Consider the following 26013-nt stretch of genomic DNA (forward strand, 5'->3'; position numbering starts at 1 on the left):
TTCCCCCAGGCTATTTTTAACAGCTATCGTATATAACGACGAGTTGCTATGTGAGTTTCAACACAATTACGACTGTCTACAGTGATAACAACCCGTGATTATGGTAAGTCTGTACCTATACATTGTTTCTGATATTTTCATTTTCGCTGATAAGAATGGTTTTTAACTGTTTATAATTAAAGAGGCTTACCCGCAGACGGACCGGTAAACGGCACATCTCCGATCACTAAATAAACTTCAGTACACGTTTCTATGTGACAAAATTAGAGGCTTTCCGACTTTATTTCTTGAAAACAATTACAGAATATGTATTTAAAAGACGTTTTAAAACTCAACCTGAGAGGGAAATGTATGGAATATAACGGCAACTCTTCTTTGTAAATCGCCGCTGCCTTTGAAGTTGTTACTGTGCGGCACTGCGGCACTGTGCACGTGCTTGTTTCTTTGATGTGTCAATCAAATTAGACTCCACTTTATAGCGGGGACTTATCGCGGGTTGCGATTGAATAAATAATATTAAAAAATGAGGTTTTGATATCTCTTTTCAGCGTTTTATAAGGAAAATAGAATGAAAAACTCAACAATTCCAACAATCTGTCATGTGTAAAAAATCTTTTTCTATTAGCCAATTTTTCTGATCTCTCTGCGGGCAAGCCTCTTTAAGTTTGCTTTACCGTCATCTTAAATTATAACAATTAATCCTTATAACAAAACATGTTTACCATATTTTAGTCGCCCTAATAGCTTGACATTATTACTGCCGGGGGACATTTTGACTGATGGGTTGAAGTTGAGGGGTCAGCGCACACAACTCTATCAATCGGTGTTATGCAGCGACATTTCTATTAAAACTTGTGAATAATAAAATTTCCAGGTAATGCTGGCAAGGTAAACCGAAATTTTTGTGGTATCATTGTCAAAATTAGGTAACATAGTCACGTCTCTAACAATCTAGGACGGCGATACAAAGGGCCTGTCAGTAAGTTATGATTAACATGTCTTAAAGAAAACTAAATAATATGTCGGTCTATTTTCAACATTCTTTCTTACCTGTTCATTGCACTCAAGTTAATATGAACGCTTTTGATACATATGGTTGCGTGCACTTGTAGTCCGAAGACCCGATAGTCCGAAAATAGGTAAATATTGATAGATTCAATGTCAAATGCATCAAAGGAAATTTTCATAGATAAAGACTTGGCGCGAAAAAATTAACAGAAATGGCGCAAAATTAACAGAAATGGCGCGAACAAAAAGAGAAAAAATCATGCATGGCACTAAGCGATGGTAGAAATATGGTTATTTTGCTTTGTATCAACTTTCGTTTTTATGCAATGCTCACTTGGAGGCGGTTTTCTTATCAGAAAACGGTAAAATTGCGTTAACCAGACCGTTAATGATGTCGCCGTCTCGTGAAGCGTAACGTTGCAGGGACATGGCATCAAAGATTATGTTACTGATCCTTGCAATATTTGGCACGAAGATTTTTTTCTTTCGGTTTTTAATTTCAATTCGGTTTGTAGTGATACTGGATATATGGTTTTGAGACAGGCATATTTGTATCTAATTGGCCTTAAATGACTCACATTGTCGATTGGCCGAGGATAGGGCTTTAAAGAATTGACATACTTTAGTTATTTTATTATTATTGGTCAATTTAATAACTACACTACCTACAGCTGACCCAATCCCAAAGTACCTCAGCCTATCCCTGTATGTATGACCAACTTCACCAGTTACTGTCTGTGTATGTTATGACAATGGAAGTCTGTCATGTCACATAGCCCTACATTTGAACTCTGACCTAGAATTAACGTGCTATATGTGACGTAGGAGGGTGAATCCCAGTAAGAATTCCCGGCTATTTTTATATAGTTCTAGAAACGGAATACCACCATTTATATAATCGTGTCCATCTGTAAGTGGTGTGCGGTCAACACTTGGGTCGTCGAGCGGTTATTCTCTAACAGACACGTGTGTCGACCACGCAGACACGAACTGGGGCCAGTGACCTCGGACTACAGAATGATACACATTCTTAGCCAAAACAATAATGTATGTAACACTTGCTGTTAACCGGAACAATAATTCTCATCGCCCAGTGACTTCTTGTTGGATGACTGCCAGTAAGAGGCGTCTCTTAACAGCTTTTAAATTAATCTTCTATACAGTTTTATGGAATTAAGAAAAAAACAACGTCCAGACTATATATATGCATGCATGTATTGACTCTAAAAAACAGTGTGCCATACCACAGTGGATAAACCACGGAAACTCCTTATTAAATAACCAGGTAAACAGCTACATACCACGAATAATTCTAACATTACAAGGAGGTTTTAAAATCTATAGTTTTTGTCCGTTTGTGTAATTTCATTGGGGAATTTCACAACAAGACTCGCTGGACTTAACCATGGATAGCGTTACAACATTGGTGGTTAGTGCGTGTCAAATAAACAAAAAAAAGAAGACAAGTCCGATAAAGCTTTTTTTTTTATCCTCTCTGGCGTTTTCGTTTTTTTTTTTTTTGGTTTGTTTGTTTTTCGGCATAGCCGTATAATAATATTCATTTGGCCCCGGATATGACGCGACAGGTGACGTTAATGGTCAAGATGAAGAATGTGATTGGTCAATGTAGCGGTTAGTGCAAAATGCGGATATACAGTTAAAACGAAACAAAGTTAAGATTGAATGCAAGCTGAATAAGTGGATGTATATTTTCATATAATACATTGATAAAATTAATGCAGTCTTATTATCACCAAAAATGATTCATGATAGTTTGTTGATATATTTACATTATAACCACCAGCATTAAAACTATGCCGTTCATCTTTTTTAAAGATATTTCTTGTTTTTTTGTTGTATTTTTTACAACTACCTTATTCATATCAAAGATATTTATATCTAAAAATGAAATAAGACAACGTAAATCACAACGACAAAATCTGTTAAGTTATTATTTCGTTAAATCCCTGAATCCCAATAATATTTCCAAAATAAGTAAATCGGATTCGACAGACTTGGAAACGAATATCAAGTATTAAAATATGACAATCATGTTATTGTAGATGTACGTTATGTAAGTTTATTTTTATGGTTCGTAGCAGATTGTAAACATTGCCTAAATGTATTGAACAGTATTAAAGAATTTTGATGATTTTGAGATACAAGTCCGCCCAATTGTCAAGTTTAAATACGCTACACTCACTAAGAATTGAAAAGAGCGATTAAAATACCCTTATTAGGCAATGGTAACACACTGAAATATTATGAAGCACACACCTGAAAAAAAGGTTACAAAAAAACACCCTTCAAAATTATACAAACAGCACCGAAATAAAACATCATGTGAAAGTTGCATAAATATTGGGAAAAAGCTTCTTTAATAACCGAAGTCTTTAGCAGATTTATATCTAATGATTCAGTTATTAACGCTAAAACAGAGGACATGTGTCCAAATATAACAATGATGGTAGATTTATTCGCTACAAGCAACTTCTTTTACTTACGAAATGCCTCTCCCTTGTATATCGCTGTAATTCAGGAATTCACAAAAAAGAAATCACGGGTCAAAAAATCTTACATCAATGTACTTTTTGCACTAAAACGATTCAATGTTTAAAATGTTATCTTTTTCTACTTTTTGTCCCGAAGTCAATAACATGTTCTTTATAACTTTCAGTATAAAATGTTAAAGGTTGAAAGATAATTGAATTCTGTCTACTCATCCATGTTTGTGATAAATGTTTATTTAATATGTTTATAAATATCATCGAATTTGTACTACTTAAAATTCAAATTGAGAGTATAGCAGTGCCGGGCTTCAGGAACTCCGTCATTCAGGTTTGACATTTCGGTACTGAACATTAAAGACATCGTGTTTGTATAGAGGGGTGAAGTCGTGAGTTTATATGTCGTAATTATACTGTAATGTATTCATAACCTCAGTCAAATAGCTACGTCAAGGTGCAGTACGTACACTGAGCTTACAGGAGGAATATTTGACGATTATAAAGGGAAGCCATCTCAATATTATTGCGGCAGTAACATGCTGTTGTTATGTTAATATAATCATCTCAATGTTCATGGTAAGTTTGCACACTTCTAAATCTCTAACAATCGTAATATCGACAAAATACTAGGAAGAGTGCATTTCTTGGAAGCATGCAAATGCAGACAGCCAGAACGAGGCGGAACCGAGGCAGCACATTGAAATGCATGTTTCCATTAGGAAATCGTCGAATCTCTAATTACACTGTGTATTTTTTGCGGCAGCAACATGCTGTTGTTATGTTAATATAATCATCTCAATCCTTACTGAATTTATCGATTAATTATTGCGTTTGTCGTTACAGAATTCCAACATCACTAAGCTAGCTGTAACTACACCCTCTCCTGTCTGTTACACTGGACAACCAGTCATGGACTGGCTCTACCTCGTCAATGGACTTCTTGCAATGTTCGCCGTGATTTGCCTCTTCATGATTTTGTCAGGAGACAGCGATATTTTACTTCAACTGATGGAAAGATTTGGTAAAACCCCAGGTGCGTATTAAATATTTGTGAGCGAACCTTATCGTTTATCTTTCTGTATTTTTTGCTTAGATATGCATTCGCTGATTGATCCATTATTGGTGAGGAGCAGTAGGGAGCAAGCTACACTATGTCACATATACTGTATATCTCCACAGTAAGGAAGATAAACTATGTTACATATATTATATATTTTCACAATAAGCAAGATATATTACGAAGGTTGATTGATAGGTTGTGAGCCTCGTATTGAAGGAGGTACTCAAGGATGTTCTTTTTAAGTCCTACTATTCTCTGACTATATAGGGCCGTGTACCCAAGGTCTGGTCTCATTTGGTTAGTTTATATCGACGGGTTAGGGTTAGGGTTAGGGTGAAAGTGTCTGTCATTGTCATGGCTGCCTTTCACGATTGTGGCTTTAAATTGATTGAGCTTATTCACCTGATCTCGCTCCATCAGACTTTCATCTATTTCCAAAATATAAGGAAATATTGGTGAATTTCCGAAGGAATCGATCATTTAAATTCCTATTATGTCTAATAGGGAAATATTTTAGATCGATATGTCTTTTGTAAAAGCCTTTTGGATTGCAGTTAGCAGACACTGCTGGTGGAATTTAGTCCGCGATGTTTACCATGACGTGTATATCATGCTGGAAAGGTCTTACGTAGTGATATGGTTCAGAATACACAAATGTAGGCTTACTTTTCGTTCTATTGAACTTTTTGAAATTTATTGAACTATGGCGCCATTACACCCCCGCCTTTGACCTATTTTGAGTTTTCGGTCGCGTCCTCTCGGTATTAAAACTTTCGGGTCCTTAGCAACAGCTGTGTGACATAGTTATTTATTTTTTTTTCCGTTTTATTGATATTACATGTATTTCGTTGGTGTGTCGCTATTGTTTAACCAGGGAAGATGAAAAGGGAAGATGAAAATACAAAAAGTTTGCATTTTGTTATCAATATATATTCTGGTGATCTTCTGATAATCAGGTTACGTGTTATTGAAACTGTGTTCGTTTTTTTTTTTTTTTTATGTATTATCATTATTTATTTAAAGTCACTTACGCAATGGTTGTAACATTTTTCTGTTTAGAATGTTTGACTGATAAAGTTGTGTGGATCACCGGGGCATCCAGCGGGATCGGGGAAGCGCTTGCTTACGAAATGGCGCGTGCTCGATGTCGTCTGGTATTATCGGCCAGACGGGAAAAGGAACTTGAACGTGTCAAGTCGGAGTGCATCCGTACGTATTTTGATATCTTAACAGTGTTTATATTTCTTCTAAACATTTGTCTAACATCATCTAAAACCTAATATATTACAAAATCTCAATAAATTAGTAATTATAGCAATATTTGTATATTGATATAAAGTAATAGATCTGTTTACTAAGCATGAGTTGAACGCTGGTATAATAGAAATGGTTCCTTGTTCATCTGCTCTAGGTATTGGCGATCTCAGTCAAGATGATGTGTTGGTTTTAAAACTTGACATAAAGGCGTACTCGGATCACGAATCAGCTGTTCAACAAGTATTAAAAACATTTCATAAGGTAAGTAGGAAAATGTATACACAGTATGTGGTACAAATTATCTATTGGTTCACTAGTATTTACAATCATTTGATAAAGTATATTAATTTGACTGCTGACAATTTGTATAATCATATATCCTATTTGCCGATTGCTTCCCTCATATTTTACCCGATACATTGCACGCAGATTTAGACTTGACTACATTTTATTTATTATAGATTGACATATTGGTTAATAACGCGGGCCGTACCAACAAGGGTGAATGGACCACTACCTCTCTTGCTGTCGACCAGGAGCTACTGGCGGTCAATGTCCTTGGACCAGTTTCTCTAACACGAGCCGTACTACCCCATATGATGTCAAGGAATAGGGGACACATTGTAGTGACTAGCAGTGTGGCTGGCAAACTAGGTAAGTAGGAACATTGTAGTAACTAGCAGTGTGGCGTCTGAACTAGGTTAAGTCTAGACATTGTAGTTACTAGCGGTGTGGCGTCTGAACTAGGTTAAGTCTAGACATTGTAGTTACTAGCAGTGTGGCGTCTGGACTAGGTTAAGTCTAGACATTGTAGTTACTAGCGGTGTGGCGTCTGGACTAGGTTAAGTCTAGACATTGTAGTTACTAGCAGTGTGACGTCTGAACTAGGTTAAGTCTAGACATTGTAGTTACTAGCGGTGTGTCGTCTGAACTAGGTTAAGTCTAGACATTGTAGTTACTAGCGGTGTGTCGTCTGAACTAGGTTAAGTCTAGACATTGTAGTTACTAGCGGTGTGTCGTCTGAACTAGGTTAAGGCTAGACATTGTAGTTACTAGCGGTGTGTCGTCTGGACTAGGTTAAGTCTAGACATTGTAGTTACTAGCGATGTGGCGTCTGGACTAGGTTAAGTCTAGACATTGTAGTTACTAGCAGTGTGTCGTCTGGACTAGGTTAAGTCTAGACATTGTAGTTACTAGCGGTGTGGCGTCTGGACTAGGTTAAGACAATGTAGTTACTAGCGGTGTGGCGTCTGGACTAGGTTAAGACATTGTAGTTACTAGCGGTGTGGCGTCTGGACTAGGTTAAGTCTAGACATTGTAGTTACTAGCGGTGTGGCGTCTGGACTAGGTTAAGTCTAGACATTGTAGTTACTAGCGGTGTGGCGTCTGGACTAGGTTATGACAATGTATTTACTAGCGGTGTGGCGTCTGGACTAGGTTAAGTCTAGACATTGTAGTTACTAGCGGTGTGACGTCTGGACTAGGTTAAGACAATGTAGTTACTAGCGGTGTGGCGTCTGGACTAGGTTAAGACATTGTAGTTACTAGCGGTGTGGCGTCTGGACTAGGTTAAGTCTAGACACTGTAGTTACTAGCGGTGTGTCATCTGGACTAGGTTAAGTCTAGACATTGTAGTGACTAGCAGTGTGGCGTCTGAACTAGGTTAAGTCTAGACATTGTAGTTACTGGCAGTGTGGCGTCTGGACTAGGTTAAGTCAAGACATTGTAGTTACTAGCGGTGTGACGTCTGGACTAGGTTAAGTCTAGACATTGTAGTTACTAGCGGTGTGGCGTCTGGACTAGGTTAAGTCTAGACACTGTAGTGACTAGCAGTGTGGCGTGTGGACTAGGTTAAGACAATGTAGTTACTAGCGGTGTGGCGTCTGGACTAGGTTAAGACAATGTAGTTACTAGCGGTGTGGCGTCTGGACTAGGTTAAGTCTAGACATTGTAGTTACTAGCGGTGTGGCGTCTGGACTAGGTTAAGTCTAGACATTGTAGTTACTAGCGGTGTGGCGTCTGGACTAGGTTAAGTCTAGACATTGTAGTTACTAGTGGTGTGTCGTCTGGACTAGGTTAAGTCTAGACATTGTAGTTACTAGCGGTGTGACGTCTGAACTAGGTTAAGTCTAGACATTGTAGTTACTAGCGGTGTGACGTCTGAACTAGGTTAAGTCTAGACATTGTAGTTACTAGCAGTGTGGCGTCTGGACTAGGTTATGACAATGTAGTTACTAGCGGTGTGGCGTCTGGACTAGGTTATGACAATGTAGTTACTAGCGGTGTGGCGTCTGGACTAGGTTAAGTCTAGACATTGTAGTTACTAGCGGTGTGGCGTCTGGACTAGGTTAAGTCTAGACATTTGTAGTTACTAGTGGTGTGTCGTCTGGACTAGGTTAAGTCTAGACATTGTAGTTACTAGCGGTGTGACGTCTGAACTAGGTTAAGTCTAGACATTGTAGTTACTAGCGGTGTGACGTCTGAACTAGGTTAAGTCTAGACATTGTAGTTACTAGCGGTGTGACGTCTGAACTAGGTTAAGTCTAGACATTGTAGTTACTGGCAGTGTGGCGTCTTGACTAGGTTAAGTCTAGACATTGTAGTTACTAGCGGTGTGACGTCTGAACTAGGTTAAGTTTTAGACATTGTAGTTACTGGAACTTTATTCAATTCGATAAATTCTGTATTGTTGGTACGGCGTATCACTGTCACTTTTATAACTATTAAGTCAGATTTTAACGTTATTGTATAACCATTATATACGTGTACCTGTATAACCATTATATACGTGTACCTGTATAACCATTATATACGTGTACCTGTATCAACATTATATACGTGTACCTGTATAACCATTATATACGTGTACCCGAATAACCATTATATACGTGTACCTGTATAAACATTATATACGTTTAGACAGTACCTTGACTGGTATTACGTGTTGTATATAACGTACTGGTCGTGAATTGTCATTAAGGTTGTTATGTATGAATCATATTTTCAGGTGCAGCGTTATATGCGGGGTCGTATTTCGGGTCGAAACATGCTCTTCAGGTAAGAATGACCTAGAGAATAGATATACCATTAGACACGGTCTGTTTGATCAGAGAACTAGGAATAAACTGGAGTTACAATAGACACAACGCAAGACGATACAATAGCTATAATTACAGCATGCCATTCTCATCAAATTGTAGATACTTCAGATCAGTTGGAAACTTAGAGCAATGATTGATAGTCCCGCGGGAGGGAATATGAGGAATGTACAGTGCACGATAACCAAGTGCTAAAATCTTTCTCGCATCTGAAACGACAGGGGGCTCATCTCATAAAGTCAATCAGAATGATTGGACACAAGATATTTCATGGTCGCCTACTAAAGCTAAATATAGATCTTCCCTAACTTTTTTATTATCATATTCATCACAAATAGAGAATAACTTAAAATAATTGTGTTTGTATTATTGGAATGCATTGTACATACTTTTCATTGTCACTTATAATCCATTTCAAACCATTTGAACACCAAACGAAACACTTGGATTTTAGATAGACTCAATTTCAACAGATACCACAAGTTACCAAATAAAGATAACTTGGTTCTGTGTTTAATTTAGATAACAACACAACATCATTTAGATGAATTAGATAAATTAGTTTTGTGATGAACAAATTAAAACGAGTAGTTGTATTAAAGCACTATGTTATGTACTTTTGTGGTTCAGTATATTTTTACCAATCTTTTTTTACTTACCTTCATTAATTTTTACTTAGGGCTGGTTTGATTCTCTACGACCGGAAGTATACAGTAGGAATATAGCTGTCACTTCCGTTTGTCCAGGACCTATCTATACGAACATTTTACAGGACGCTTTAAAAGAAAAAGAAGGGGAGGTAAGTAAGTCGATATCAATGTTAGAGAAAACTGGCCCTTCATCTCAAATATTTCATTAATAAGGTACCACTTGTTGATAATCGTGATAATTATCATATACTAAGTCAGAAATGTGTTATGGACACATAAACAATGTGTTTAAGCATCTTTGTTCGGCAAGCATTTCTGAAATGTAATCATACAGTTAAGATTATTTCCAGTTCTGTATCATGTTGTCTTTCTACACAGACTTTACAAGGTAGAATGGACCCCCATAAATCCCGGATGTCCCCAGCGAGATGCGCTCGGCTAATGGCTGTAGCTATTGCTAACCGTTGTGACGAGGCATGGATCTCGACAACGCCAGGCCTGGTCTCACTCTACCTAAATCAGTACTTCCCCCATACTTTTAAATGGTAGGTAAATATATTATTTATCTGTGTATTGGTTTCGGTAATTATTAACTATCGCGATTGTTCTTCCTCTCGAGATCCAGTTCACAAATAGATATTGAAAACACGTTTGATTTAAAGTTTGTTTTAATGCATATGATAATATAATGTATGTCTCAACTTTAAACCGATACTCATTGTAGTCATTTTATCAAGTAATGCTATTCTTTAATTCTTTCAGGTGCGTGAAAATATTGTCGTCAAAACTAATGGCAGACATTGACAATGAACTGAATGAAAAGACTGAGTCACGGACCAAACGGAATGATTGAATACAAAAATATGTCGGACATTAAACCAAAGAATCGAGAATTAACTTCATAACCAAAATAGCTTTGTTTATAGCGTCAATCCTCATCCTGCAGAAATGAGCATTTATTTCTTTGGCCCTATCCGAAGCCATGTTTCGTTTATAGGGTAATAAATGACATCTGCGTTTGTGTGTTTGACCAACAATGTGAGGATATTTTATGCTACCTACTTCTGTAGTCCAACCTTTTACATGGGCGTTTATTGCCTAGCCTCTCAATACCGACCGTGCCTCTGTACCTATTGTACAAAGCACTGCCTTTCCTCGCCAATCCTTAGGAATGAGAAATGAGAGATATTATTCACAAAGAGATCGTATCAAATCCTACCAGCGTAAATGGCATTAGCTTTTGAAAAGTGAAATATATCAACGCTGCAACATGATCGGGTATTGTTTAGTTAGAACGTTGAGACGTTAAAGTGCACTGATGGGCCATGCTATGGTAATGAGAGTTAGTGGCAGACGATAGATGGTGGGTTGTATAATGACCAAACACACATGTATTACTTGTATATTGTATTACAGTTGTTGTGATAATGTGTGTGTATGCATGTGTATTGTATAGGTGATATAAACGAGTCAAAGAATGTAATATTTGTGTGCAATAAATGAACAAATATAAAAAAGTCCCTATTAATGACATTTATTTTAATATTTGATTGAAGCCTTTGTATTTATGCTATTGTATTATTTATTGGTTGTTTACATATCGTACTATATTGTTGCGTTTACAATTCAATCTAACTGTTGTTATACTATTAATAAATGTAATTGAACATACACGTCTTATTTATTTATTTATTTATTTATTTTTATTTTTTTTTTTACTTTATTATTATATTTTTTATTATTATTATTAATTGGAAGAAACATCGAAAGCGCATTAAAGGTATAATCTTGACAAAATACTTCCCGAACATGACATAAGACATAATTGGTGTATTCTTCCATGGGTGTATCATTTACAATATGTCCAACCCCAACATGACATTAGCACGTCAAACCCCAACATTAGTACTTTTCCTTCAAACCTAGAGAGGCCTGGTGTCGATATATTATTACAATCTACGAAAAGATTAGATATCAGTTATTAGTTTCTCCAATTTAGATTTCGGAATTCAACAGAAACAAGTTCAATACATAAACTGGTGAGATATGCTCGATATCCAGTTTACCAGTCCCTAGTACCATCCAAATAGCTGTCCTCACTAAGCCGTTCACCTGTCTTGTGAGAAGTAGGATCTTTAAATCCAGCTCTGTATACATTTAGAGGATGTGGTGTGAGGACGGACGCGCTGACATCACTCGGTGACACTGGTGAGATCCGACCAATGAGACTTTTAGTTGACATTGAGGACCCTGGGCGCTGTACAGGCTTTCGAGGAAACCCTCGTCTGTAAATGTTAGATTTCATTATTTCATTAGAAGTAACAATGAGTAGTCTATCATTTTTTGTTTCTCTCAAAGTTTATAAAATGTTCGAGGTATTGACGGTTTTTAGCAGATAACGAATTCAAAATAAGATCGTAGAGAGCAACCGGATGACATTTCATTAATGAGTGAAATGTTTTCGGCTTTTCTTGCAAAATGTTCTTATTTCATTCTCTTCTTATGTATTGTATCACGAAACTGGCCCGTTTAACCATAAAATATTATAACTATCGTATGACAATAAAACCATTGTGACGTCATAAATAGTATGTAATATCACAATAAATGCGTGTGGGCGTATGACTGTTTCTTAGAGAAACACAAAATATGTGTGTGCAAGTCTCAATATTATTTTTTTTACTGTCATTCTTAGTTGCATTACGTCGGGGCTGTAGTCATATCGGAATACTGTTTTCTCTCATTGCATCACGTTCATATAGGGTGAATTTCGTGATAAAACTGATATCAGTGAATCAGAATTAAATTTCTTTGATATGTTTAACAGAAACTCACCTGACGGACAGGATTTCAGATGAAGACATTAAAATTATATCTTTTAAATGTTATCGTTAAGAAAGAATAACTGGCTATGGTGGTGGTCTAGCAGTTTACTGCAAAAATACAGTAAAAGCATCCAGGCGAAGAGCTCTGGATAATGACAATATTGAAGATACTTTTGCTTGAAATAATGATTGTCATATTTTTTTATTAAGCTGTTTTTATAGACCAGAATCAACAATAGATTACTGGAATAAACTTGATGATAACCTAACTACTGCTACAGATACCAGTCTAGATATTCTGATCACAAGTAGTATCAATGTTGATATGCTGACTATTTAGCCAACCTCACACATCTTTCTTGACTATTGACGATCACTGAGGATACTTCAACATCTATTGATGTAGCCATAACAAAATATTACAACATGATAAAAATACAAAAAAACTCCTTTTTTACAGTGACCATTCTCCAATTCTTATACAGTTAGCATATACTGCTTATAAATACACATCCTACAACAAAACTATTTGGATTTTGTGATGAGACTGACTATATATGGATTGAATAGATTTTTTAAATTTTCATTGCGGCTATGAATACCAGTAGCTAGCTACATATCCCGTGGCGCGCGGTAGCGCGCCTCGGAGGATATGTAGCTAGCTACTGGTATTCATAGCCGCAATGGAAATTAAAAAAAATCTATTCAATTCATATATTTACATAACCTTTATTTTTAAAATTTGTATCGAGAAAACGAGAGATTTTATTAAAAAGAAAAATTTGCCATGTATACGACGAAACGCCAAATTATTAGAACAGCCGGGAGATCCCGCCTATGCACCATCGTTTACCGTGTCCTTCCGCTCCGCAGTTTGCAGTAGTTTATTTATTTATTTTTTGCTTGTTATTTAAAACAAGGAGACATGAAATAACATCGAATACAATCATTTGTGTTAAATTAGATTTAATTTATGTAAATAGATTACAAAGAAAACATAATTTACGGAAATGAAACGAGGACTATTTTTCAAGCGTATTGATATTTTCTGATGTTATGTGTGGAAAATCAGCACGAGAGACAATGTTTTCATACGGTTTTCATAGTGTTTTCATGGTCATATGTTTGTTGTTTTCACTTGGTATGTTCATATCAGCAAACCACATTAGGAATATAAATATAACTCTATGAATAACAAAATAAACACTATTGACTGGCATTCTGTCTACAGTAGTCTTAATGTTAATGATTTTAATCAATATCTAGCTGAAACCATAAAAGAAACGGTAAATAATTTCACACTCAGAAAAACTACACTAGTGCGACCAACAGACAAAACCTGGATGACCAACTCAATAAGGCTTGAAATGAGAATAAGAAAAAGGAAACATAATAAAGGCTTCCAACAACCCAAGCATTGGCATAAATATGGACAGTTCGTAAAGCTAAAATTGATTACTTCGAAAAATTACAATCCTCTCTTGCTAACAAATTACTACCTCCAAATAATTGGTGGAAAAAAGCTCGAACTGTCACTGACATCAATAATAAGATCAAATACACCCTCTCTCAACCGCTGACCAAACCATCCAACTCAGAAAGCTGAAATACTAAATAATTATTTCTCTTCTATTCCTACATCTTCTACAAATTAACATAACTTTCACACACATTTGAAAATAATAATCCTCAACCCCAATTTACTGGATGATATTCGTGTAACCCAACAAGATGTATATGATCAATGACGTATATGATCAATGATGTATATGATCAATGACGTATATGGTCAATGATGTATATGATCAATATGTATATGATCAATGATGTATATGATCAATGATGTGTATGATCAATGACGTATATGATCAATGACGTACATGATCAATGACGTATATGATCAATGACGTATATGGTCAATGACGTATATGATCAATGACGTATATGATCAATGACGTATATGGTCAATGATGTATATGATCAATGACGTATATGATCAATGACGTATATGGTCAATGACGTATATGATCAATGATGTATATGGTCAATGATATATATGATCAATGAGTATTCAATGACGTATATGATCAATGACGTATATGATCAATGATGTGTATGATCAATGACGTGTATGATCAATGATGTATATGATCAATGATGTATATGGTCAATGATGTATATGGTCAATGACGTATATGGTTAATGATGTATATGATCAATGACGTATATGATCAATGACGTATATGGTCAATGATGTATATGATCAATGATGTATATGATCAATGATGTATATGATCAATGACGTATATGATCAATGACGTATATGATCAATGATGTATATGATCAATGACGTATATGATCAATGACGTATATGATCAATGATGTATATGATCAATGATGTATATGGTCAATGATGTATATGATCAATGATGTATATGGTCAATGATGTATATGATCAATGATGTGTATGATCAATGACGTATATGATCAATGATGTATATGATCAATGACGTATATGATCAATGACGTATATGATCAATGATGTATATGGTCAATGATGTATATGATCAATGATGTTGATGAAAATAAACCATCTGGTCGTGATGGAATATTACGCAAAGTTGTAAAAAAATCTTAAATCATGCTCAGTCTTACCACTTGATCTACTTATTAATAAATTCTTCTGGGAAGAAATACCTGACAGTTGGAAAATGTCTAATGTTAATGCTATTTATAAGGGTAATGGCTCTCAGAATGAAGTAAATAATTATAGACCTCTATCAATTACAAGTTGTTTTAGCAAAATATCTGAAAAAATTCTTATCTAAATACCTATATAACTTTTTCAAACAGCATAACATTATTTATGAGCATCAGTCTGGTTTTTATACCCCGACACTCTACTGTAAACCAATTACTGTCAATCTATCTCATCTCATTACCTGTAATCTAGATGTTGGAAATGAACTCCAATTTATATTCTGTGATATCAGTAAGGCATTTGACTCTGCTTGGCATGAGGGACTACTCTATTAGCTTAATAAATGTGGAATTAAAAGAAATGTATTAGTATGGTTTAGGTCTTATCTAAAAGATAGAAAGCAGAGTCAATAATGAGGGCATTTAAATCAGTTAGTGTAGGTGTCCCCCAGGGATCATTATTGTGCCCATTTCTATTTCTTATATATAGGATGATATAATAAATGATATAACAATTACATACAAATATTTGCTGATGATACCAGAGACATCTCTGATGATACATATCTATTCTCTGTTATGGGCACATATGATATGTTAACCGCACAGGAATCATTCAGCCTATTACTGCAGAACATTATTTTATGGTCCCAGAAATGGGATGTTAAATTTAATCTAACTAAAAGAAAATCAGTCATTTTCTCAAGAAAAAGAAAATTTATTATCCCTGACTCTTAAGCTTGATGATATTGAAATAATGACATGTGACTCACACACTCACTTAGGAGTTACCTTATCTGCTTATGGTGCATGGAGCGAACGTATACAAAACATACATGATAAAGTCTATACGAGACCTAATGTTTTAAAATGTAACCACAAAAATGACAGAAAATCTCTTTTCACTTCTTTTATCAGACTAATAATACCAGAATATGCAGATGTGATCTGGGATAATGGCTAAACTTACAAGAATATATACATATTGAAACTGTGAGAATCATTATTGGACATAAAAATATATATACTCATGTACAAGATACTATATAATAATACACCTACCTACCTGTCTCACATTATCAGCAATTTCAGAAATAATATTGATGAACATTATTATCCTCTCAGAACCACCCAGACTTTCAACCTTCCGCTATGTCTGTGAATTTAATTATGTTGAAATCCTTAATGCACCCTCCATTAGATTTTAGAACAGATTGTATTTACCGACATTACAAATAATATTACTACTTCACTTATCTTTAAAACAATCATGGTACTAGACATAGTGATATAATTTTGTGTCAATTAAAGAACAGTGCAAGCCAATTAAACTCTGATCTATTTAAAGATAATCTGAATGATTCCCCTGTCTATATTAGTTGAATTTGGTTTTAAACACCATATCGTTTCTTCTTATGTCCACATTATAATATACATAGGGATATGTAAGTGTTAATGTTCACACTAAATTCTATAATGCTGCCAACATACATACAATAGTAAATATACGTGTATACAGTCATTATACACTTCACTAGATGTGTAATATTAATACAAAGTACCACGTAACATATATATATATAATGTCACTGTGTATCTGTGTAAACGATTTCCTATTTTGTAATGTAATAAATATATGCACATATTTACATTGATTTGCGCAATATTATTTACACAAATGTAAACTGATACTGTGGTGACTATCTACTATTTCCTGTTGTATTCATTACACAACATACAGAGCAACCATGCACCTAGACTGAGTAATTTGTAGTAGTTCATATCTATTAGGTTGAGTAATAATATGATAACCATATGTGCACACTATTAGAGTGTACCTATGTGAATATATACATTGAATTGAGTAATATCATTGGGTTACATTTTATCGATAAGAATCATACTAATACCATAATTTAACCACAGTTAGTGAGAAAATTATTGAGTCTATACCTCAGTATGGGAACATACAGTGTAATCATTTTATTAATTGCATCTGTAGTATTACTTACATGCCTTACAGAGTTGTACATTGAACGAGATACGGTGATTTACTAGTTATTATAAGCTGGATTTATCTCTTATGTTCATAACAGTCGACTACTGACGGGAAAATGAACAACACACGGTTTTGAAAGTTGCAGGTTGATGAAGACAAGTTTTATGGTCAAAACCGTGATCTCGTTTAGACATATTCTACTACCTTATGTGATATGAAGTGACACGTGTTTGATCTCTGTTAATATACCTAGTGGTTACGTTGTCACCATGGTATCTCTCATTGGAGATTCTCGTCGATATGAAATGACACGTGTTTGATCTCTGTTGATACCTAGTGGTTACGTTGTCACCATGGTATCTCTCATTGGAGATTCTCGTCGATATGAAATGACACGTGTTTGATCTCTGTTGATATACCTAGTGGTTACGTTGTCACCATGGTATCTCTCATTGGAGATTCTCGTCGATATGAAGTGACACGCGTTTGATCTCTGTTGATAGTGGTTACGTTGTCACCATGGTATCTCTCATTGGAGATTCTCGTCGATCTGAAGTGACACGTGTTTGATCTCTGTTGATATACCTAGTGGTTACGTTGTCACCATGGTATCTCTCATTGGAGATTCTCGTCGATATGAAGTGACACGTGTTTGATCTCTGTTTAGTTTAGTTTAAACATATTTTATTTGAAATAATTCAAATGGAATTGGACACAAGTTATATAACTTATAAACGTCCTCTTCCATACAATAGTATACAATGGTAAATAATATTAAATAAATATGTGGCAGCTAATTGTAAACAGATGGTATTAATGTACATATCTAATATTATATAAAATAAAACAAAACAAAACATTACTTTATACAGATAGTATACTATAAAGTATTCCCAATATCAACAATAATGCAGAAAATTTCATTTGTATGACAGTATACCTATAGGATATAAATATATTAACTATCAAGGGTTTGAACAAATAATTGTATATAAAAAGCAGTTACATAAAGTATATAATAAGAAATTTATTTAAAATACTCAGTTGTAGCAGACTGAATACAACTAATAGATTGGATTATGCAAAACGGTTAGTGTTTTTAATATATTCTTGTACAAATAAACGTATACTATCATTATCAGTCTGGTTTAAATTAACAGAACCGTTCAATAGTACATCTAAATCGACGACTACATCATATCTGGATAGTTTTCTGAGAAATATATCACGGCAAAAGTTGTATGAAGTACACTGAAAAAAGTAATGAAATGGGTTTTCTAATGGGTAAGAACAGCTACATGCTGGTGATAAAACTAAATTACACCTGAAAAGGTCTGCATTCAAAGTGCTACAACCGTGACGAAGTCTAGTATGTATTATGTCAAATTTTCTGTTGCCTATAGACAGTTTAGTAACAGGTTTGTCTTTTCCAGTAATAGATTGTTTAAATTTTGGTAATGATTCTATATTTCTGGTAGAGATGTCTAACGAGTTCCACATTCTAATAGTACTAGGTAAAAATGATTTTTCATACAAGACTAATCGACACATGGGTATAATGTAATCTTGACCATTTCTCAAATTGTATCTACTGATTTCGTTTACTCTATTGGTTACGATATCATGTAGATATGAAGGAGCTAAATTTTGTTGTATTTTATAAAACAATAACAACTTTCTCTGTTTCCGTCTGTCTTCAAGTTTTTCCCAACCGGTTTCATTATATAGAGACACCCTACTTGCAAATAAAGGCAAACCTGTAACTATTCTGGCGGCTTCTAGTTGGACTTTTTCTATAATTACAACCATCCCACACTTCGCTCGCATATTCTAAAATAGGTCTGATGAATACAATATACAGTTTAGATAAAATTTCTTTATTTACAGTAAATTTCAATTTTCGTAAAACAGATAAATGCTTAGAGGCTGATCTTACAATATTGGAGATATGTGTTTCCCACTTACCATTTTCATTAAAAGTTACTCCTAAGTGTTTATGTGTAGCACTGTTCGTAAGCGTGGTATTATTAAAAGTCAACTGAACATCTAATCTGTCTAAAGAGCCATTAAAAAGAACCACATCAGTTTTATTAGGGTTGAAATTCACATTCCATTTCTTAGACCAGTTATCAATAACTGCTAAATCGCGGTTCATATAATGTTCAATTTCTGCAGCACTATTTGAAGAATATGCTAGTGAAGTGTCGTCGGCAAACATTCTAGACATCTCTGTTGATAGTGGTTACGTTGTCACCATGGTATCTTTCATTGGAGATTCTCGTCGATATGAAGTGACACGTGTTTAATCTCTGTTGATTTACCTAGTGGTTACGTTGTCACCATGGTATCTCTCATTGGAGATTCTCGTCGATATGAAGTGACACGTGTTTGATCTCTGTTGATAGTGGTTACGTTGTCACCATGGTATCTCTCATTGGAGATTCTCGTCGATATGAAGTGACACGTGTTTGATCTCTGTTGATATACCTATGGACATTTACTCTTCATATCTTATTGTCCTTGTACTTTTTTGCGGGTCTCCATGAAAACACTATTTTATGTTTATATTTTGTCCTCGTTTCATTGATTTTGAGTTTCTATTATGATTCCGGGTTTATGTCCGTATATAGTGTTGTCGTTTAGAATTGTCTTTTACATTGTCATAAATATAAGTTCTGTCATCGACAGAATATTAAAATCGTGACTATGTCTTATTGCATATTTATTAGACGAGTTCAATAGCTTAATATGTCACTTAAGGCTCGTGGTATATCAAACTATTGATCTCGTTTAATAAACTCCAGATGGCATAGTAACTGTTGTAAGATTTATACAAATTCCATGTTAATTTTACACCCGTATACTATTCTACAGTCAGATTACCTGGTTTGGCCTGGAGTACACTTTGGTCTGATGAGATAGTGCCATAATGCCGCCATGATCGCCCCGACAGCAGCACCAATAGGAAAGCCTATTAATCCAGCTATCAAATCCTCCTTGTCCAGTCCTACAGTGAGAGCCTCAGGGACCCGGACTGGAACTTTAACTGGTTTCCCGTCCACGTTACACATACAGTACGAATCTTCTGGAGAGCTACATCCCTAGAGGAAGTGATGATTACTTGATGCAATATATATTGTATATTCCGTTCGGGAAAACAAGTACACAAATACATAACGTAATGTTTTGCAGTTCATTCTGGCGTGAGCGTGCGGAATGTGTCACAATACCTTCATACCCCTTGATGTTTATTATTTGTTAAATTTTTTTCCATTCTACTTAGTCATTAGTTAGAACAATATTTCATTGAAATATCATTATGTCCAGTTTGCCTTTCTTACCTTATCTTGAACTTTCTCACAGTTGAGTCCAAGATAACTTCCCGGACAATCACAGGAATAGCTGTTACTATATCCAGTGCATGTGCCTCCGTTTTCACAAGGATTGGGGTTGCAGTAGTCAATTTCTGAAGAAAAAATGTTTTTTTCCATTCATGTGTTTGGTGTTTTTAATGAGAGAAAAAGAGAAGACATAACGAGAGAAATTTGCAACCAAGATTTCATAGAAGCAGCTTGAGAAGTAATTAATCTCATGCAAGCCGAAAGCTGTTAGGAATATACTTCTAAAAAATCTATACATTTTTCATCATTCCCTTGGAAATATCATTTTGGCATACTAAGCATTTATTTATTGTTGGATATTTGTCAATTTCATATGAAGTACCTGTTTGGCATGTGTTGCCAGTGTATTTGATGGGACAACGACAAATGTATCCTCCCACCATATCCTCACACGTGCCTCCGTTGTGACAAGGGGTGGAACTGCACTCATCTTGTTCTGTAATACATAACTAACGATTACCTCCAAGAGTAAAGTTACTTAGGGTTCATGACCAGTCTTCCAGTAAATATTATTTGCTATTGAAATAGTTTGTACAAACACCAGGGTGTTTGTGAGAATTAGCTATGGTTTTACCTGTGTTTCTTTTCGAAAATGGAACACTTTGTACTCACAAAGGCCTACCAACTAGTCCTAATAAACCAAATTGTTGGTTTGTTTACAGCGACAATAAGTAGAAACTTTTAAAAAAATCCATCTCAAAACAGGTAACAGGTACGAAATTATACTTTTCCATGGATAACCATATGTCATTTACAAAGGTACTCCTATGCTTGAATTCTAAAAATACATTTTAGATTCTGACTTTCAGTGTTGCAAACTCACCTACCCTATGTAACAACAGACCACTTCAGAGGGGGTTGATACATGTGTCAATGATTTTTTTGTATTTATAATCAATACTCAGGTAAAATATTGATAGCAGTACCTTTCAGACAAATTGATCAACAACTTGTTTTATTTTTATAATGATGCTAGTTCCAGAAATGGCTCTAGATTTTTTTTGAAAGGAAATAATTTTTGGATTGTAAAAGTGCAAGGTAACCTGGGGTCCACTGCGGGTACAGTATACATTTTCAATGGAATCTTACTTAATAACGTGTTTCAGTTTCGTAAAATACCCAATGCAGTACCTCACCAGCAAAACCTGTTTGGAAGCCAGTAAGGCGTCTGCGGTCAAGCATGACGGTATCACAACAGCATTCAATGAGAGTGTTATCTCGATAGCCCTGGGCATATACGGCCAGGTGTGATTACCGTAGTCGCTTCGTAAGAAGCCCTGGGTTTATAGGTCAAATAAACCTGAACGGAGATTTTATGTCAGAAGTGTGGACATGTACCTTAAATAACGGAGACATTAATTGTATCGGGAATGGTAGTAAATAAAAAGAACGCATTTCTTATGTGAGTAAATTGGTGACCTACCATGTTGACATTCGTTTCCCGCGTATCCACTCAAGCACGTGCATTTGTAGCCAGCAGGAGAGGATACGCACGTGCCAAAGTTCTGACATGGATTGACCGCGCAAGTGTCGATATCTGTTAAAAATAAAGACATACTTCACCGAGGTGTAATTTTCTATATTCTGATTCGTGTGATATAAAGTCGCGTACAGGAGGTGTTATTCTCAATGTTTTGTGGAGTTTAAGATTGGTTATGATTGTTTATTTTCCTTGTTTTCATTTAAATTGTTTTTATATATGGTCTCGGCGACGGAAATATCAAATCCACACAAATAATTTAATACAATCTTTCCAACATAAAAACTAAATAACGAGCAATATATAAAATACACAAATACAAAATATCATGTAATAAAACTGCGTCAGAAAGATTCATGTCGCATACGATGAATGTAAAAGCAGAACACTACCAGTTGTTTTTACTACCTGTCAATTTATAAAACAAATAGAGTAAGAATGTCCTACCTTGACACTGCTTTCCAGTGAAGCCAGGCGGACAAAAGCAAACAAAATCCGCAATACGATTCCAACAGGTACCGCCATTAGCACATGGGATGCTGGCACATTCGTCTATATCTGTAAATAGGATAAACTGATTGTAATGAATAGAAGATCGTCAGTTAGCTCCAGTTACCATGCAGGAGGTCAAGAAATATGTCCGAGATTATAATTGCGGAATTTCTGGAAAGAAAAAAAAATCCTTATTTGGTGTGGATTCGTTTTTTTTTTTTTTTTTTTTTTGTAATCATAATATAGACTTAGACACTGCTGAGGTTTGCCGTAACCTGCATGTCAAGTTTTAATTCATTTGAATAGTGACAGGGTTCAGACGATACATAAAATACAGGAAAGCAGAGGGAGACTTACCTGTGTCACATGTTTTCCCCGTGAATCCAGCAGGACAGCTACATGTATACGTATCTTGATACAGGGAGCATGTTCCATGGTTAAGGCACGGCCCACTGTCACACGGATGGACAGCTTACAAAAAGCAACAAACAAACTACATTGTTATGATATAAAACATAATGGATGTTCAGTTTATTAGGATCAGGAATTTTCCCGTCGACATTTTTTAGTTTTTGTACTCAAACTTAGATGTTCATTTACAAATTTGTAACTGAAGACAAATAACCACAAAAAATAAAACATCTATATCCTGTTTGTGTTATCAACCTTTCATTTTGGAACGTAACCTTGCAATTACAAAACACTAGTACTATTATACATAGCAGACATTAACACATACCTTCAGCAATGAAAATCAGGCAGCGCTGGACACTCGACATGCTGTGAAGATGGAAATGTGGAATTAGCATAACATAATTGTAAAAACTTATTCTATATATGGATGTATCACAAATGACACTTATTTTAAACTGTCCGTGTCTTCACTCTATCTGACGGTGGACAGTATTGTGTCATATTTTGTGTCGTTAAAGACTACATCAAGATTCTTGAATTCACCAATTTCTTATCTCGTTCGTCTGTTACAGTGGTTTAATACAAGACGTTTCCGGAACACAAATCACGAAAGAGAATCAATATTTAACTGAAAATATTTTCTCGTTTACGGAAAGTGCCGACGGTTCCCGATTGATATGTAACAACACTTCTATTTCAAATTGTAGTTGAAAAAAATGTACAGTGTGTATATGTAGCGTATATTAGTAAAACAAGTTTTTCACGCGGTTTTCGCTTTGTGTTTTTATACTTACATCAACTACTTTATTATATATGAAAAAGGCGTTGGCATTGACGTGAAACTTTTTGGCATGTTTAACAATTCCTCAAAATATCGTCTCTGTCATGTACTAGTAGATTAAATATGATTACCACGATAGTTATACAAATAAATCCCAAAGAAAATTGGGATAGCACTCGCAAAACACGTTTATCGGATACATATATATTTATGAGCGAAAGAAAGTATTAATTTTATTGGTTAACTTCAAAACTCACTTGTTTGTATCAACTGCTTGGAAACAAAATATGTTCTCTCCAAATTGACTTTTTTCTGGTTTCCATGACAACTCGGAGTACCACACATTTGTTCGATTTGCGGCCAGTACCAAAGGTGATAGAGTAACGCCATAGGGTGTAGAAATGATGAACTCTTTTATCCTGAAACAAGCATTGATGTCGTATATCTAAGTACATGTTAATTATTTCTAGTACACAAAACCTTGACGTTGAAAATTTTTCAACATGCTAAAATTCACTGTTTATCTTTGCTCATTGTTCTGGACGTGTGTCACAGTATTAACGCTCATATTCATACTAGGAGGGGATTTTATATCAGCTTTCCGTATTTCGTGTAAAATTATTGAAAACTACATTGCAAGCTAAGTATATCAGCGCTAAAATTGCTTGCATGTGTTTTAAGATATCATAGTAAAATATTGACCCGATAGATGGTTTCGCGCTGCCTGCATATAGGGACAGGGTCAGCGTGTCGTTGGAGGGTACGAGGAAGGTTGTTCCGTGACTTGGTGTCGGTGATAGAATGGACGGAGAGTTGTTACAAACAGGTGTTGTTCGCTTCATCGTGTGTACAACAAACTACAACAGATATAGATATATTTAAACAATGTATTCAACTAACGATAGGTATTATATCAGTATCTTTTCTTGGACTGTTTGTAACGTCCTATCATCAACCAGGGCCATTAGGAAGTAAGACTGTATGAAAGGTAGGTATTGTCTCACCTGTATGAGGAAGGAACTTTAAAAGTAGGTATTGTCCCACCTGTATGAGGAAGGAACTTTAAAAGTAGGTATTGTCTCTCCTGTATGAGAAAGGAACTTTAAAAGTAGGTATTGTCTCACCTGTATGAGGAAGGAACTTTAAAAGTAGGTATTGTCCCACCTGTATGAGGAAGGAACTTTAAAAGTAGGTATTGTCCCACCTGTATGAGGAAGGAACTTTAAAAGTAGGTATTGTCCCACCTGTATGAGGAAATAACTTTAAAAGTAGGTATTGTCTCACCTGTTTGAGGAAATAACTTTAAAAGTAGATATTGTCTCACCTGTATGAGAAAGGAACTTTAAAAGTAGGTATTGTCCCACCTGTATGAGGAAGGAACTTTAAAGGTCGATATTGTCTCACCTGTATGAGGAAGGAACTTTAAAAGTAGGTATTGTCCCACCTGTATGAGGAAGGAACTATAAAGGTAGGTATTGTCTCACCTGTATGAGGAAGGAACTTTAAAAGTAGGTATTGTCCCACCTGTATGAGGAAAGAACTATAAAGGTAGGTATTGTCTCACCTGTATGAGGAAGGAGCTATAAAGGTCGATATTGTCTCACCTGTATGAGGAAGGAGCTATAAAGGTAGGTATTGTCTCACCTGTATGAGGAAGGAACTATAAAGGTAGGTATTGTCTCACCTGTATGAGGAAGGAACTATAAAGGTCGATATTGTCTCACCTGTATGAGGAAGGAGCTATAAAGGTCGATATTGTCCCACCTGTATGAGGAAGGAGCTATAAAGGTCGATATTGTCTCACCTGTATGAGGAAGGAGCTATAAAGGTCGATATTGTCTCACCTGTATGAGGAAGGAGCTATAAAGGTAGGTATTGTCTCACCTGTATGAGGAAGTAGCTATAAAGGTCGATATTGTCTCACCTGTATGAGGAAGGAGCTATAAAGGTCGATATTGTCTCACCTGTATGAGGAAGGAGCTATAAAGGTCGATATTGTCTCACCTGTATGAGGAAGGAACTATAAAGGTAGGTATTGTCTCACCTGTATGAGGAAGGAACTATTCAGGCAGGTATTCTTTCATCTGTACGGTATACGGCCTGTATTTCTCACCTGCTTGACAAAATCGTTAATAAGTTTTAATGCCTTACCTGTAAAGGTACGGTACTGAGAACATGTGCACGTGTTGTAAGAGTGTTATCCAGAAAGATGTCGGTTCTTGGTAAGTCCTCCACCGTCAACAGCACCTTATACCAACCGTCCTCCACAAACCCGGATGTTATGTTAGGTTCCAGTTTTATACGACATGGTGACTGCATGATATCAAGGTAAAGAAAAAAC

General features: G+C 35.5%; 2 protein-coding genes across 2 annotated transcripts in view; one reads left to right on the forward strand and one right to left on the reverse strand.

Moving 5' to 3' along the window:
* On the forward strand, window positions 1–11251 carry LOC117322897 (dehydrogenase/reductase SDR family member 7-like). Its single transcript, XM_033877843.1, has 9 exons — window positions 1–103; window positions 4359–4548; window positions 5635–5784; window positions 5987–6093; window positions 6294–6486; window positions 8840–8889; window positions 9610–9729; window positions 9959–10125; window positions 10343–11251. Exons 1-9 carry the CDS (start codon window positions 101–103, stop codon window positions 10431–10433), a joined length of 1071 nt encoding a protein of 356 aa, XP_033733734.1. The 5' UTR covers window positions 1–100; the 3' UTR covers window positions 10434–11251.
* The window catches only part of LOC117322896, a 20083-nt gene continuing 5074 nt past the window's right edge, over window positions 11005–26013 (reverse strand). The window contains exons 5-15 of the mRNA XM_033877842.1: window positions 25824–25985; window positions 24375–24529; window positions 23930–24091; window positions 23217–23257; window positions 22835–22948; window positions 22433–22543; window positions 21929–22042; window positions 20828–20941; window positions 20446–20570; window positions 19988–20205; window positions 11005–11865 (exon numbers count right to left, since the gene is read on the reverse strand). Coding sequence (XP_033733733.1) covers window positions 11643–11865; window positions 19988–20205; window positions 20446–20570; window positions 20828–20941; window positions 21929–22042; window positions 22433–22543; window positions 22835–22948; window positions 23217–23257; window positions 23930–24091; window positions 24375–24529; window positions 25824–25985 — 1539 coding nt within the window. The 3' untranslated portion in view covers window positions 11005–11642. The remainder of the gene's footprint in view (window positions 11866–19987; window positions 20206–20445; window positions 20571–20827; window positions 20942–21928; window positions 22043–22432; window positions 22544–22834; window positions 22949–23216; window positions 23258–23929; window positions 24092–24374; window positions 24530–25823; window positions 25986–26013) is intronic.

This window comes from Pecten maximus, chromosome 3 (assembly GCF_902652985.1).
Source record: "Pecten maximus chromosome 3, xPecMax1.1, whole genome shotgun sequence".
NCBI classification, from domain to species: Eukaryota; Metazoa; Mollusca; class Bivalvia; order Pectinida; family Pectinidae; genus Pecten; species Pecten maximus.